Source organism: Canis aureus, chromosome 8, assembly GCF_053574225.1.
Source record: "Canis aureus isolate CA01 chromosome 8, VMU_Caureus_v.1.0, whole genome shotgun sequence".
NCBI classification, from domain to species: domain Eukaryota; kingdom Metazoa; phylum Chordata; class Mammalia; order Carnivora; family Canidae; genus Canis; species Canis aureus.
The window spans coordinates 6,421,931-6,439,662 of record NC_135618.1 but is presented as its reverse complement, the minus strand read 5'-3'; the positions used below and the strand labels follow the sequence as shown (position 1 = coordinate 6,439,662).

The following is a 17,732-nucleotide window of genomic DNA, read 5'->3' as shown; positions in this document are numbered from 1 at the left end:
GGCTTTCTTGAATGCCACTTTCTTGAATGTCACTTTTATGTTTTCCTTCCTGTGACTGTTTATTTTCACTTTTTACTCTTAATTATGAGGAGGTCAGTTCCCAGGTGGGCGGAGTCAGAGAAGCAGTGAGGAAAAGAGAATTTGACAGTGTCAGAGAACTCAACACTGAAGTATATATGGACTTTCTCAAACAGGAAATGTTTTACATGCTTCCCCTTGGAGTATAAACCAATGTTGGCAATGTAGGGTATGGCCAGCAGGATCTGTTCTGCCCCAATAGAACTAGACAGTGTGGGTCCCAGGTGGGGCACATTCTTAGCCTTTCCGTGCCTTGTTTTTTTAAATAGATAAAGTGAATCTAACAATGGTTTCCAATCTACCTATTTAATAAAGTTATTGTATCAAAGTAAGCAAAACAATGCAAATGAAGTTCCTGTTACAGCACTTAGCATTTAATGCTAAAAACAGGTTTAATACTGTTGTTCTTGTTGCTATAATAATATTGTAACCAACAGACCCTGAAGTTTTTCTTTATGGAATTCATCACTTATCATGATATAAACTTCGTGACTTCCATATATGTATCTCAAGACTTGACTCAAGATTCCAGTTTCTTAACTCTGAATGAATGCTGGACTTACAATCAGATGTCACTTCAAAATCAATCTCATGCTCTTTTTCTTATAATAACTTTACAATTTCTTCCACCTACTAATGTTCCCAAAGTGTTTCAATCTTTCCTAAAGCCTAGGCCAAAGACTAAAAGTGATTGAGAATGACAGTTCTAGGTCTGTAGTCGCTTGACTTGAAGCCATCTTGACTTCTCTCTTTTATACCCCAAGTCATTCATCAAGTTCTATTTATTTTTTTCATGTACTTACACTGACTAATAGTGAACATTCATTGGGGAGCGTACGAAGCGCCAGACATGGTTCTGAGCACTTTTACAGGTGTTAATTAATTGAATCCTCATAACAACTTTAAGGCATAGGTACTGTTATCTCCATTTACAAATATGGAAACCAAGACTCAAGAGGCGGCACGACCTGTCTAGGGTCATTCTGCTAGTCAGTCACAGACGGCATGCAATCTGACTCCAGAGCCATTGCTCTTAACCTCTATGCCACACGACTCTCTGTGATGAATCTTGAATCTCTCTTTCCATCACTTCCATCACCACTTGGACAGTGGCTCACGTTACTTCACCTCTATTATTGCAGTAGACTCCTAAGTTGATCTCCTTGACTTTGCATTTTGCCATTCAACTTGTACACTGCTGCAGACTGCCCTTCCTTAAGCACTGCTTTTGCCGGGTCATTTTTTTTTTTGTAGTTGTTCAAAATCCTTCTATGGTTCCCTGTGGCCTAGGATATATAAAATAACTTCCATCTCATTTTTTCAGGCTTTCTGAAGTCTGATCCTATTGTATCCTTTCGGCTTTATGTCCCCTCCTCCTATCCTGTTATCCAGTCAGGCTGATTTTTTTTACCATTTCTACAACCATGCTAAGCATCTCTACCTCTGTGACTTCATTCATTGCTACAAGTCTAAACTTCACCTATTTATCCCAAAATGTTGTGCTTTAAGAGTCCTTCCTTACTAATCTCTACTGACCGTGACCTTTCCTTCCCTGGAACTCTTATAACACTTTCTTTGTATCCTTTTATGATATCATGTTCTGCTTTGTTCTGTAGTAATTTTTGTACTTTTCTTATTTTTATCCCTCCTCATCAGTTCATTAGCTTTTTGAAGACAGAGACCATTTCAGTAAATCTTTTATCCCCTGCAGTGCCTCTTTCAATCCAGAACACATAGCAGGTGATCAATAAATAGCAACTGAATTTAACAGAATTCCAGTTTCATCCATCCAAAATATTTTTCTTCCTTTTTGTTTTATTCTAGTCTTTAGCAAGATTCTTACTTCTTGAATATGACCCTCTTGACTGTTCTAGTCCTTGATGAAACCTACTTTCTCAGAACTCTTGTAACACTTAAGGCAGATACCACACAATTTGGTTCTTTATTAATTGTTTTATATGGCATTTTCAGTGTTCATATGTTACAATGCAGGGCCTGGTATTCTCAAGAAATATTTGTTGAATGAATCAATACGTTGATCTTGTTCCACCAATTGTAAGGTCTCCAATAGGACAATGCCTTATATATCTTCTGTGCCCTTGGAGTCCTTGGCTTATAATAGGTGCTTTACTAATATTCACTGATTGACTGGCTCTTAGATTTTTGTTCCATGTGCGTCCTTACCTTCCTGTTGTTTTGTCCTCAGCCTGTGATTACACTGAAGAGGCCTCTGAGTCCTCAGAACTCACGTTCCCATTTACAGGCAGAGTCATATGAGGTTTTTTGGCCAGTCCCTTTTGAAATGTTCCCTTTAATTTCAGGACTAAGCCTTCTCACAAGGACAAATCCCTAGAGGAAGAGGTGTGAGTGCTTAGATTAGGGGAGAAGCATTGGGGGTTTGGGATTGTAAAATACAGATCACTGACCAGAAATTATTTTACAGAACTTGGTTCTGAGTCTGCTTACGTAGTACATGTCACAGGAAAAGACTCTTCTGTGTGTACCTTGTCCTGTTTAAAAAATGGGGGGGAATATATCACAACCATGATGCAATAATGAATGACTAGGGCATCTCTCCAGATGGTATGAAGCCTGCCAAGAGGATCTGAAAAAAATAATCTTTCTATAATATAATAATGACTTGTATATGCCATATAGCCAACATGTCAGAGACCAATTAATATTTCGACTTCTTGAAGGAAAGCCTAATCTACTGAGAGAAAGGGGAGAACCAGATAAGCAGGCATCTCTGTTGTACTGTGCACCTCACGAGCACTCAGCAATACTTGGTGATGGCAGATGGTAAAACGGCTTTGCAGACCAGAAGGACTCCAAGCTTTGCTACCCTGGATGCAATCTATAATGTTGCCACACAGAACAGTGGGAGATATGTGTATAGTATGCATAGAATATGGTCCTTAACTCTTCCCAGTCTTGTTTCTTACTGGAGAGAGGGAAGAGGATTGGCAGATATAATCAAGGCATAACTGTGTTTCCCTGGACCAAAGAATGAATTCAACACTGCCCTGGGCAGTAGCCAAGATGTAGATTTTTCTTTATTAGTACTCTAAATGTGTTTATTTGCCATTTCATTGGCACATATGCTTAAAAAGTTCTTTCTTTTAAATGCAGGTTATCCAAATGCATATGATCCGAATTTCAAGGGGCCCGTTGCCAAAAGGTAAGCAATTATTTTCTTGGAAATATATTTTTTTAACAAGCACAAAAAGTTTACTTTTGTTATAATTTTCTGGTCAATGGAGAATCATATCTGATGAAGGGGAAATGACTTACTTTTAGCCTAAATGTCACCTTATTGATATACAGAAAATACAGAGAATAAATTTTTCCACGAGTCATGAATATCATCCATTCAGCAAATATGCTGCCTTAAATGATGAGGCTGAAGTGTTTGTATTTCTTAAAACGAGAAGCCTAGAAATGCTTTACAAGGTTTAACCACTTTAGAGAAGCAAATACATTTGAGTAGTTGTTTGATGCACCTGTTTGTTCTGTGATTCTCCACTGCAAATGCAGAGTTGCTATGCCAACTTCTTCCACAGCAGGTATTTGTGCCTCTCGGCTTCCAAAAGCAGAGAGCTTTCTTAGAGACAACCATTCACCATTGCATCATGTAAGCTTTTGGATAGTTTGGACTACTCTAGAGAAATATGTACTTGTCTCAACGGGTGCTTCTCTCTCAAAGCTGTATGGCATTTAAAAGCTACCCTATAATTCATAGGCCTCTTTTATTATTACTTTTACCCTCTATTCCCAGGCTTCTTGCTAACCAGAAAGGGGTTTGCAGGGTAGAATGGGTAAAAATGAGGAGAAAATTATGCTGTTGGTAGCTGGGTTTTGCTTAGCTTTGACCTCGATTTCTGACATTTGTATGTCATAGTAAACTCCTAGGTGAAGTAATGATCAGCATGCTTGTTTGCACTTGCAACCATCAGCATCTACGTTAGCATTTACTGTTATGTGCCTATAATACCCCGGCTTTTAACAAATGTGTATTCAGTTTATCCCAATTCTATAAAAAAAATGGGGTTACTTATTCAAAGGTGTACCAATGCCTTTTTTAGAGTAAGTCTGAAATCTCTCATCCTTTCCATGGTAACACCATGAATACGTTGCATGGTCCAGTATACAAACAGCCTCATTCAGGATGTAGGTTACTTTTACTGTACTTGCATTGATTTTACAATAACTAACATGTGAAAATTGAATCTAGCTTATTGGCCTCAAGGGACCTCTAGATATAATCCAGATTCAACAATAGTAGTAGTAGTCATAGTGATAGTAGTAATAGTAAGAGTACAAATATAATGTGCTGCCACATTTGGACGGACAAAATAGAGATTAAAGACGTGCCTTTTCTAGCCACAGAGAAGAAAGCAGAGTCATGCCTGGCTAGCTTTAGGTGTGAGGAAGGAGTTGAGTCTTCAGTAATAACTACGTAATTGTAGTTACGTAGAGCTTAATGATGGAACCAGGTAGTCCAGGTAAAGTCTAAGCAACTGTGATCATCACTCTGAGGAAAGTAAGTTAGTTTTACTGAGGACTGTTTGTGATGGTTTGTGATGTCCTGCAGACCACAGAAGCCTTCAAAGAGAAATGGTCAGTATGTGGCATACCTCCCCCATCTTCAATCCAAGAACAGGGGAAAGTACTATAGAACCGTGGGTGTTGAACCGCAGGAAGACACGGTTGGCCCATTTATAACTTTTCTATAATTTCCTTTCTGAGAAAGTAATTAGACTGTTTATTTTTTAATTTTTTTAAGTTTAAATTCAATTACTTAACATAGAATGTATTTTTGGTTTTAGAGGTAGAGGTCAGTGATTCTACAGTCTTATGTACCACCCAGTTCTCATGACATCACGTGTCCTCCTTAATGTCCATCACCCAGTTACCTCATCCCCCCACCCCCTGCCCCTCCAGCGACACTCTGTTTCATATAATTAAGAGTCTCTTATGGTTTGTCTTCCTTTCTGATTTCTTCTTGTTTTATTTTTCCTCTATTCCTTTATGATCCTCTGTGCTGTTTCTTAAATTCCACATATGAGTGAGAGCATATGATAAACTGTCTTTCTCTGACTTACTTCACTTAGCATAATACCTGGTAGTTCCATCCATGTTGTTGTAAATGGTAAGATATGATTTTTTGATGGCTGAGTATATTCCATTGTATGTATCTACTGTAAGAGCTCAGATGTCCATCGACAGATGAATGAATAAAGAAGATGTGGTATATAATTGGAACGTTTAATGAACAAATGAGAAACCCCAAATTCTTCACATTACCTCTAGCTGCAGGGCTGCCTTTAATAACACCTTTGCTTACAGTATCACTTCCCTTCTGAAAGATTCAAAGTGTTATCAGATATTCAGGCCAACTCTTCCAGCATTCTCTGCTTGTCAGTGGACCATGTTCTGTACACTTCTCTCAGTTCACAGGATATCATTTGTACCTAGTGATCACCCAACTGTAGTTATTTCTAGGAGAGGTAAAGGAATGATGGTAGTGCAGTAGAAGATTTTAGCTCAGTTTCTCATTTGTTCCTGTCTACTAAGAGTTGGGCTTGTGGGAACCAATGCCCCATAATACTGACACCCCCCCTCCCCAAAAGGATGATTGATAGTTTAAAGTGTTTTCCCAGTCCCTTTTGAAAAGTAGTTATTCAATGCTCTGGCTTTGTCCCATATATTCAACAGATTCTTTTAAGGGTTTTTTTTTTTTTTTTTTTTAAACATTGGATTGAGATTGTGAGCTTGGTAAAAAATGAAATGGCAGTGAAAATGAATGTAAATGGAAAACAAAGAAATAAGTCTCTTTCATAAGATGCTACATGAGAAATTCCTCTTATAATTTAGAACTAAGGAAAATTTTCATTTAATGGAGAATTAGTATACTTTCTTCTTTTAGATAAGGAGAACTGTGTAATCCACTATATTTCTCCTTTCATGCTGAATTGTAGAAAGCCCACTTATAAATTTAATTTCAATGCCAGCAACTACATTAGCCTTCGAGTCAAGAATTTCTTTTCAGGAGTTTGAATTTCTATTTCTATTTTAATAACTATTGCACCCAGGTGTTTTAAGTCATTTCATTTAAGATTTTTTTTCTGGAAAGAGGCAGCATATAGATAGATAGGTAAATAGAAATAAAAGGCCTACATGTTCCATAATTGCCTTTTTCCCTTTATACACAAAATAGATGAAGGACATATGACTCATATAATCACATTGGTAGGTTTCACAATGCTGAAAATAACTGTTATTATAAAAGCAAGGGAAATCTGTCTGAAATGTAATAAGATGCATTTATTTCTACCTGAAGCATTGGGCAGAGGTGGCAAATTCACTCTCATGAAAGGGGTTCAAGAGGAGAAAGAAGCAAGCATTCATTAGGAATGTGGAAGAGGGGATCCATTTACACAAAGGAGCTGGATTAAATGACCTCCAAATCCTTTCCAACCTTGAAATTTCAAGACTTTTTGCTTCAATTCTGAATGCCAAAGCACTGAGGGAAGAGTCCAGCTTCTGGCCTAAGTGATACACATGGAAAGCATTGTACTGATGCCTTCTTGTGAATTCTAGAGCCATTATCAAGTAGACGTCTCAAGTTATTGTGAGAATACAATGCTGTCTTCTAAAGTTATAAAGTTCTCATATTGGCTACGTATTGAAATAATTGGTGTGCTTTTTTGTTATACCAGTTATGACATCATTTATTTTTATTTCCTTCCGTTTTCTTTCACATTTGGAGACTATTTAAAAGTGTCCAAAGGGAGTGCTATGGATGTAGGCTTTTGGTTTCAAACTATTTTACAAGTCCAAATGACTTATAAAATAAGTCACATAATGACTTATAGGACTTCCTCTCTTCCCTCACATTCTCTCGAGTAGAGATATATTCTCTAGTACTCTCCTCACACTGATTTTGAGGTTACCAATGATTTCCATCTTTCCAAGTGCAATGGGTGGTGTCTTTTGTTTTAACCTGGCAGCAACATTTGACATTTAGAAATGCTCTTTTCTCTTGAATTCCTTGACCTCATACTCACTTGAAGTTTCTTTTACATCATTGGCCTCTATTTTTCAGTTTCCTCAATCTTTACTTGATCTCCAAATGTTGGAATGCTACAGAACTTGATCCTTGGCTCTCTATTCTTATTTTTCTCTAGTCTATATTTAGACTAGATCAATAATTTAAATATTATCTGTATGTCAATGACTCCCACGCTTGTATTGCTACCAATGACCCTTCCATTGACCTCCATGTTTCTGGATTTAGCTGCCTACTTGACATGTCTCTTGGATTCTCAATACTTATTTACACTTAATGTGGCCCAACTGAATTCTTGATTTCTACTCCCACCCCAAAGTTCTAAAACATACCCTTCAGTCTTCTCCATCTCAGAAAATGACACCAAAGTCCATCAGGTTACAGATCCTTGGTTTCTTATTTTTTTTCTTATCTCCCACATTCACTCCATTAGGAAGTCCTACTGGCTTTAGCTCCACAATATATCTCCAAGACAAATACATCTCCACCTTTCTGCTACCACTTTCTTCCAAGGCTCTATACATCCCACCTATACTTTTGCGCTGGACCCTAGAATGATCTTCTTTCACTCCTGCTTTTCTTAAATCTATGATTCACACAAAACCTTGAGTGAACTTTCAAATCGTAGATGAAATTATGCAGCTCTTTTACTTAAGTGTTTTCAATAGCTTCCCATAGCACTTTAATTAAAATTCAAACTTACTGGGCCTTAGGTGAGTGCCCTTTGTATAATTCACTGACCTTATCCCCTACCACTCTTTCTCTCTTTATCTTCTCATTGTAGCTATGCTTGCTTTCTTCCCAATTTTTGAACATTCTAAACATGTGTCTATGTTGGAGACTTTGTGTTTGTTTTTCTTCCAGACTTTTGCATGGCTGGCTCCCTCTAGTCATCCTGCTCCTAACTACCATTGCCCAAGAGGCCTTAATGACAACCCAGTCCCTGACTCAATTTTTTAGTAGTTTAAAAAAAAAAGTTTAAAAACTTTTTATTTAAATTCCAGTTAACATAGTCACTCTCTGCCACATCATTTGATTGTATTTACTTTATAATATTTTTATCACTACTGAAAAACTGCTTTAGTCATTTCTTTGCTTACATAATTAATGTCCTGTCTAGAGTATTAGGTCAATGAAAATCAAGAACCTTGTCTGTTTTGTTCATTGTTCTATCCCCTGGGCTTAGAAAGTCCCTGACACATATGTATTTGTTGGATGTCTAAATGAACTATCATCCTAGCTTCAAAACTGTAGATGTGCTGGAAAGGTTATAAGCTAGTTGGAATGAAGGCAGGGTACCATTTGGAAGACTATTTCAGTAATCCAGCTGAGAAATGATTACAACTTGGACTAAGGCAGTGGCCCTGGAGGAAAAGAAGTTTAAGAGGTAATGAGAAAGCAAAACCTTTAAGGCTTTTGGACTGATTGTATGTTGGGGGTAGAAAAGAGAATCTAGCATGACTGTGCCTAATAACCAGGTGGAATGTGGTTATGATCACCAAAGTAGGGAACACATGAGGAGAAGCAGGATGGTTATGAAGGGCAGAGAAAATCATGACTTCCTTCATCATCCCTAGAGTAAACTGCAGGTGCTTTCTTTGGTGCTTAGAGTACTCTTTATGCTTATAATAGCGTATTGCAATTAGTTATTTGCTTGGCTAACTCTTCAGTTAAACCATGAGTTCTGCTAAGTAGAACTGCACATAATTGTCCTGTGAGTAACAGTTTTGATCATGTAACTCCCCCTACTCAAATTTCACCAGTGAGTCCACTGCTAAACATCAACTTCCATGCCTTAATATTATATTCAGATACCTACACAAATGTCTTAATATATGTGCCTAAACTATTCATCTATCCCCCCCCTGTCTGTCTGTCTCTGGGGTTTCTAAACCCTTAAATGAACTTTCTATTGAACCAAACCAGTCCTGTATACTGTGGGGTCTGAAAATGTATTATGTCAGTGTCCTAGAATTACAACAACTCCAGGATGATGACTGGCAATAACAAGCTCACAAGAGACTGATGTATAAAACCAGAATACCAACGCAGTAATTTACATTAAGAAATTTAATTGCTGAGCAAACCTGGTGTTCATGTTGGCCAGACCAGCACATTGCTCCCTTTAGGCAAACTACATGAGAAACCTAATTATTAAAAGGTTGCTTGATGATCGTATAGTTTGAGCAAGGGAATTGCATGAGTAGAATGCCTAATGGCATCAGGTGCTGGCTGCCTATGGTGTCTATCAATGGAGTTGGATCCTCACATCTGTTTGATTTGGTGCCCTAATCTGGAGAGTGCTTGGAAGGGAAGGGCTGTTTGATGATTATTTGCAATTCTCTTTATATATGTTAATAAATTCAATAAGTTTAAAATCAGCCTTGCTGGACTGGGAGGTTTTACAGTATCATTGAAGTGACTACATACAACTCTGCTTTACTTTTGTGTTGATTTTATAGTTTAACTCTCAGAAAGAAGTATTATTTTCTATTTACTCAAGTTTTGGGGAAATACCTTACTGTCATTTAAAGTGGCAGTCTTCCTTGCTTAACGGCCCTGCTCAGAATCTACCTCCTCTGATCCTAGTATCAGAGTGCCTTCCCTCCGCTGAAATCCCAGAGCTTTTGCTGTGAATGATGTTTGGTACATTCTGCTTGTGATTGCATTTAACTTTTGTGCTCCTCATGTATTGTTTTGTCATCTGGCCTGTAAATCTCTTGGAGGACAGAGATCCGCATTCAGTATATATGTGAGTAATTAATGACAAAGGCTGGCTTTTATCCCCTCTCAATATACCACTAGCTGGAGCATCTACTCCTTGGATGGTATTCTGTTTGTAAAGAATAGGGTTATATCTTTCATGGCTGTGCTTATAAGTGTTAAGATTCTTTTAATCTGAAACTTTCAGATGAACTTTTTTATTAAAAATAAATAAACAGGACAGCCCGGGTAGCTCAGTGGTTTAGCGCCGCCTTCAGCCCTGGGTGTGATCCTGGAGTCCCAGGATCAAGTCCCACATCGGGCTCCCTACATGGAGCCTGCTTCTCCCTCTGCCTGTGTCTCTGCCTCTCTCTGTGTCTCTCATGAATAAATAAATAAATAAATAATCTTTTAAAAAATAAATAAATAAATTCCATCTCCATGTCCTGAGATGATAATATGTGACCTTTATCATAGGGTACCAATTGTAGCAATTTGGACTTTATTTTCTCACACTTGGATCATAGGTCAAGCAAATGGTCATAACATTTTAATGGCTTTGCTCTAGCATAAAATGAATGAGGTAAACAGAATAAACTGAACTTTTTACACTGTGACCTATAAATCTTTGATCTGCCTTGAGGTAGCATACTTGGATCTGCACTGCATATAGTGTCATGCCCTCTGTGGACACTTCATAAAAACTAATTGAATTGAAAATTGGTCTGAGGTGTATTCCATAAGCCCTAGTGATGCAAATAGCTTAAAGAACTCTGATACTATTTTCCTATTAGCTGAGAGTTGCTTTTAGGAATATGAACTCTCATATTACACCGATGTCATCTGACAATGGTATAGAATTTGGGTAGCTTTTCAGCAACAGCTTTAAGTATGACTTTAAAGTCTTAGAGTTCAAACCTATAAGTAAAGCTTTACCTTGTACATAGTGACTGTTTTGACTCAAATATAAGGCAAAATTATTCAGCCTCTTGTGAAGTTCACCCTTGTGTTTATCCATAGGTTCTGTGTCACTCTGCTTCCTCCCCAGCCTTTTTTTTCTTTATTCCTTGAACAAATATTTATAATATACATCGGACTATATGATAATAATTATGCTAGTTGGTGATAATACAAAGATAGGATGTCCTTGTCTTCAAGGAATTAAATAATAGAAGAACAGACAATTGAAAAGACTTTATGGTTCCATATAGGAAGTACAAGCTGTGGAAGAGAACAAAGGACTTAACTGTGGATGTCTTACGTGGGTGCTATTCCAAATATTAATATTCATCTGTTTTTTTTGTTTTTGTTTTTGTTTTTTTTAAACAGTTTAAATTTTTTTTTAAGTTTTTATTTATTTATGATAGTCACAGAGAGAGAGAGAGAGAGAGAGAGAGAGGCAGAGACACAGGCAGAGGGAGAAGCAGGCTCCATGCACCGGGAGCCCGATGTGGGATTCGATCCTGGGTCTCCAGGATCACACCCTGGGCCAAAGGCAGGCGCCAAACTGCTGCGCCACCCAGGGATCCCTATTCATTTGTTTTCATTCAACAAATATTTATTGGTCATCTATTATTTGCCCAATATTCTCTAGACATTTAAGATAGAGTGATGAGCAAGATAGACAAGGTTCCTGTTTTTTGGAAGAGGGAAGAGTCAGGGCAGACAACATCTGAGAAGTGAACATGATAGTTTCACAAAGTGGAAACTAGGAGGAAGAAAACAAAACAGGATGATGTGATAATGCCTAGCTGAGGATGGGGGTGGGCTCTAATTCAGACTTTGTGGCCATAGTAGACCTCTTTATAGAGCTGACAATTGAAATGAGACTTGAAGGAGGAACTAACCATGCAAAGATTGAGGGCGTAGCGCTTCAGATAGAACGATAGCAAAACAGTCTCTAAGGCAGGAACAAGTTTAGTATGTTCCAAGAGCAGAAAGAAGACTGGAGTGAGTGAAGTATGATGAAAGGGGGAGTGGTGAGGGGAGTGGTCTGGTAGGTGATTCCTGCAAGCACATTATAGCGTGTGTGCATAAGTGTGATGGAAAGCCTTTGGAGGGTTTTAGGAGAATGAGTTAATCTAATACATGTTCTTAAAACTCATTTTTACTGCTGTGTGGAGAATGGCTTTTAAGAGTTCAAAAGCAGTCTAAAGGAGATCAATAGGAAGCTTTTGTAGTCCTCTAAGTGGAGGAGTCAGTGACTTGGACTAAGGTGGTGGTAGTGGAGATGCATAGTTGTGAATAGATTCTATATATATTTTTTTGGTAGTAGAAATGACAGTACCTATTGATGTGAGAGAGGAGAGAAAGGAAGGAGTCAAGGATAACTGCTAGATTTGTAACTTGAACAATTGGGTGGATGAGATCCTCTATGTGAAGAATGGAAATATTAGGGGAGGAGCAAGTTTCTTGTCGTAGGGCTTCTATTTTGGCTGTGTTAAGTTTGAGTTGCAGAATAATAGATATTCTTGTGATGATGCTATATATATAAATCTGGAGCTCAGTGAGGAATAAGGTGAGGGCTGGATAATGAGAAGTGAGAGGTCATTGGCATAGAGATAATATTTAAAGCCACATGTTCAGGATGAGTCCACTTAGGAGGGTGAAGAGGCCTAAGGACAAACTCTGGACTTGACCACATTTGAGTCAAGCAGAGGTGGAGAAGCCAGCAGAGGAAACAGAAAAAGTACCTAGTGAGTTAACAGAAAAGCAAGGGGAATGCAACATTTAGAAGCTAAAAGTAGTGTTAAAGAAGAGATGAATGGTTGGATGGATGTGACTAGCTATGTTGATTGTTTTGGAAGGTCAGGCAAGATAAAAACTAAGAAGTAATCATTGGCTTTAGCAACATGAAAGTCATTAGTGACCTTATCTCCTCCATCGTAAGTGCCCAGTGATGAAGTGGGCACTTAAATCTGACTGTGGAGAGTTAATTAGAGAATATCAGATGAAAACCTGGAGGTAGCTATTAGAGACAACTCTTTCAATAAGTTTTATTGGAGGATGAGGGGAATCTGGGGTCAAAGTAGAGATTTCTAGAGATAAACGATACTAGAACTAATGTGTGGTGCTGGAGATGATCCAGGACACTGAGGATACAAGAGAAAGGGGAAATTATAGAAATAAAGTCGTGAAGATGGAATCAGAACATAATCGGAGAGTGGCCTTTGGTAGGGAGAGAAATTTCTTGCTTTTAATTTCTCAATGAATTATGAGATAAGGTCATTAGACAGAAATGGGCTGATGGTGGTGGTAGAGATGGTAGCAGGCCCATGTGTATGAGGATTGAGAGGAGAATGTATGAAGTGATCATTTTGGAAAGTGAAGAGGTGAATATGATATATTATTAACCCAGAATACCTATATTTTGCAGTTCCCATATAGAGTTTATTATTCTAGTCTTACAAAGATTTAAGGAACCCCAAATTTGGTCACTGTTCTAATGGAGCATAATGATCTTTAGACATATACTAGATATCTAAATTATGTGAACAAGAAGATCCTTGGGGCACCGGCGAGCTCAGTTGGTTAAGCGTCCAACTCTTGGTTTTCAGTTCAGGTCATGATTTCAGGGTTATAAGATTGAGGCTCACATCGGGCTCCATGCTCAGTGTGGAGTCTGCTTGAGATTCTCACCCTCTCCCTCAGCCCCTCCTCCCCCCCCCACACACTATCTCTCTCTCTCAAATAAATAAATTAAATCTTAAAAAAAAAAAAAAACTGAAGATCCTGAGGTAGATGGAATCGGATGGCGGTATCTTGGGGCACTTCACATACTAGGAAGGTCTTGAATAATATTTTGGACAAAGCATCATGCTGTCAAAGGAGGCTTCTTTTATGTGATGGCTTAAAGATAGGATAAGCATGTTCTATACCAGGCAGGTGTGCTCAGCTAGGGTGGAAAGCAGGGACTATATATCACACATAGCTGAAAAATAGAGAGGGCTGGGCTATGAAATATTGGAGATGAAATATTGGCAGCATTTTTAAATTTTAGTGATAATGGGGAAGGAAAAAAAAAGGTTTAGGTAGATTCCAGATCATTCATTAGTTTTTTCTTTCATTCATAGCTCTTCTGTGATATGCACGGTGGGTATATAGAAAGGACATAGACTATGCTCTCAATAAACTTTAAACTACTAACTTTAATATAAAACAACTACTGACTTGATATACAAATTTACAGTCATAATTCAGGGGGATAGAGTAAAATAAGTGAAATGAAGAATTATTCCCAATTGGAAGGATGGAGAAATGTTTTTTGAAGGTGTCATTTGAGTTGGACCTTGGGAGAGGAGAATGAAGAACTGAATCAGATGCATGGAGGCCTGTGTTGCAGATTGGATTCTCCAGATGCAGATGATGAGCTGGAGTTTGGGGTGCAAGCTCTTTATTAGGGATCAACACCAGGGAAAAGAAGGGGAAGGAGACAGGATTGCACAGAGGGAGATGTCACACTGCTACCACAAAGCCTCAGTGCTCCCAGCAGGGAGCTCTGGAGTGAGTACTGTCTCTCCCAGGAGTCTCAAGTAACTCTGAAATGGCCACGTCTTTATGAGCCCACTTGGCTCAGTCCCTGGTTTGTCAGCTGTCCTGGGAGGGCATGACCTGGTGTGGAGTGGCAGAGGCAGACGGTGAAGGTCCTGGCACATAGAGGCTGTTTATGACCACACTTGCCCCAACCAGGCAGTAAGTCCTTCTTAAAGGGAACCCGAGTAGAGCATCTCCAGGGGGACCATAGTGTGTAAGTGCATGGTGTGTTCCATGTTGTTCCAGAGGGCCTGGAACAGAGACTAGAGCAAAACACATCCTGGGAATGAAACTGATCGGGTTGTTTGGGATTCTGGAGAAATTTAAAAGGCATGATGAGGATTTATGAGCCTTCTTCCTTTGGGGCTTTGTTAAGGGAGCTATGTAGGACTGTATGATCATGTAATGCTGTGCTTTCAGGAGACAATCCCGAGTAGTCTGGAGTAGAAGGAAGAGTTGCCATAGAACACAGCTGCCTAATGAATCTGTGTGTGTGTGGCGGGGGTAGGGGGGTGAGGGCATGGGGGTGGGGGGGCGTGGATAGACTACATACTATGTCCATTTTCATTTGGTCTCTTTTTCTTGGAAAATAGCATCCTTGATGTTTCCTTCACCACAGACATTTGACTCTTCACCTTTACTATGACGACAACTAAAATGTTTCTAATAGACCCATAGCTTGTTTTTTTTTTTTTTTTTTTGGTGAAGCTAATGCTTGCTTTCATTACTATACATCATGTGGTAATATGGCAGATTACCATATACCTGTGTCAGAAGAGTTTATTACCACATACTCAGGCTGTTTCTCAACTGAATGAATTTGTTTTTCATTTGCTCTCAACCATTATAATGCTTTAAGTCTAATTGCTTTTGGTGGGACACTGGGGAAAGAAAGTATTTTTCTGTTTAAAAATTGGAAGTACTTTGTGTCTATTTGGAGCAGGAGACCAGTGAGTGGGTACAGTTGGGAAGCCGGTAGGGGTGAAGCCAACAGGCAGTTCCCCAGGCTGGACTTGGGCTCAGGCGTGTGACCCTCACTCTGTGAGTGGACTGGATAATGTGAAATGAAGCCTCTGGAGGCAATCCTAGTAACAGTATCTCATTATGGAATTTCTAAGTCATTCAGACACCAGCAGTGTGGAGCCAGCTTACTGAGTCTTAATAGAAACACAGAAAACCAGGAGTAGAAAGAGTATATCGAGGCAGAAAGGCAAGGCCTAGTAGAATTTCCTCCACTCATGAGCATGCGGCCTTGATTACTTTTCTTAATGTGATGACTATGAAAGTGTTTGACATGAAGGTTATTTTCCAGTTATATCCGTGAGGAAAAGTCAGTGAAGAAGTATATCAAATTTTATCTAGTGTTGGTATTTAATTTAAATATTTCCCAAATTGTACATTAGTTTTTTTTTTTAGATGATTATTTTGCTTGTTTGGTTAAATAAGGAATTATTATATAAAGTGTATGCAAATGTCAGTTAAGCATTACTCAAAATGCCTTTCTATTCTGGTAATGAAACCATCACTCAGGCATGACCCTTCACTTGATAGGAGTTTGTCCAAATCCTATATATAGCCTCTCAGAGAAAAAAAAAAAAACAGCTTTTTATTGCTAACTTTATAAACTCAAATGGACATAGTGACAACAAACCTCACAGCTGTATATTTTATAAGTCAAGAGATGATAAAATTAGACTGAAACTTCCCAACACATATCATATTGTCGTTTTGATTTAAGTTACTTATGGAAAATTTATCCAAGATGTCATTGTGTTTCATGATTTACAGGTATAGATATCACTTTATGTGCGCTAGACTTTTGAATTCAGATCATTATGTGTTTATTTCAAGCTGGAAGTCTCCTATTTATCTGGTAAAATGTCTTCAAGAATTAATGCCTTCACATTGGTAAAATTATAGCCCTGTAAATTATTATTTATCTTATGTTTTTTGGTAATTTGCTATCTGTTCTTCATAGGATGCTTTCTGTCTCACATGTTAAAAAAAAAAAAAAAAAAAAAGAAGAAGCTTAATGCCGAAAATCAAAAGTATTATTTCCTCAAAATTTAAAGTAAAAAAAAAAGTTCACACTAGAGTTGATGGTCTCCGTGTACCTTGTTTGTTTTTGTTTTTAAGATTCTATTTATTTGGGAGGGAGAGAGAGTGTGTGAGAGAGAGAAGAGCACAAGCCAGAGGGAGAGGGAGAGAGAGGTTGAGCAGGGAGCCTGACCTGAGGCTTGATCTCAGGACCCTGGGATCATGATCTGAGCTGAATACAGAGGCTTAACCAACTGAGCCACTCCTGTGCCTTATTCTTAATATTTGCTTCCTAAAAATGTTCCATTGTAATGTGCATTTACATTTTATAGGTCCCCTTTGTCTCCAATAAGTATAGAAGAAGTGTGGAAGGTGCTGTTAGTTTACATTTGTGCATTTGATATCAAACCTGTTTTTCTTTTTCAGATTTAGGAAACCAAGTTACAACCACATAAGCCACTTTCTCCATGATTTAATTTTATTTTGTTCAATAAAAGAGAGAACTAAACTCCATCTCTTCCTCTCTGGAAGAGGTTTAATTTCCTATACCACTGCCATCACCTTCCTCCCTAAAACTCTGGCTTTGGTATTTGTACATAATATTTGTGCTGAATTTTAAATTCATTTAATATTCTTGGCTCCCTAAACTATGTTGTTGTAGTTTTGGTGTGCTGCTTATTGACTCTGTGATCTATTTTGGATTAGTAGACCGTGTCTACTTCCCTAACCTGACGTGCCATCTGTATCATTTACAATTCCACGGGGGGAGTTAAAATTAACACACATAAACCTTAGAGAGTTGTTAAGTGTTAAAGCATGATGGTGATTGTGAGGACAATAGAATTTCCAGTTATGGATGAAAGAGCTCAGTTCAGTGATAAAGATCAGATTTAATGTACAAGAGAGTTTTTGAACTGAGCCTGGAAAGATGGGTAGGATGAGTGTGTTGCAAAAAAAGGATGAAGTATCCCAAGTTAAAAAAAAAATCTGTAAAGGCAAAAAAATCTTCATTCAGCTTGTGGAATGCTATCCTGAACATAGGGCTTCATCTCTAGTAGATACCTGCAAGTTCAATTTGTATTAGGAACTCAGCCCAACTTTTGAAATTTATCTGACTTGTACCCTCTTTGAACTGGCTGAGTTTTTTCATTGGATCGGTTGTATTGACTGATTGTCTCGATATTGAGTAGATACAGTTTCAGCATCCTTAATGAGGTGCATGATATTTTCTCCTAATATCTCTAACTTTTGTTGCCTGAGTATACTAAAATGTGAGGAGCCCTTTGGCTACAAGCTTATGGTGTAAGAG

General features: G+C 38.2%; 1 protein-coding gene across 7 annotated transcripts in view; it reads left to right on the top strand.

Annotated features, from left to right (window-relative positions):
- The window catches only part of SLC44A5 (solute carrier family 44 member 5), a 344,022-nt gene that overhangs the window by 196,393 nt on the left and 129,897 nt on the right, over positions 1–17,732 (top strand). For all 7 annotated transcript variants that reach the window (XR_013384133.1, XM_077905063.1, XM_077905065.1 and 4 more), the window contains one exon: positions 3,211–3,259. Coding sequence is in view for 6 of the 7 variants with exons in the window: in XM_077905063.1 (XP_077761189.1) it covers positions 3,211–3,259 (49 nt within the window). In the remaining variant the exon portion in view is untranslated. The remainder of the gene's footprint in view (positions 1–3,210; positions 3,260–17,732) is intronic.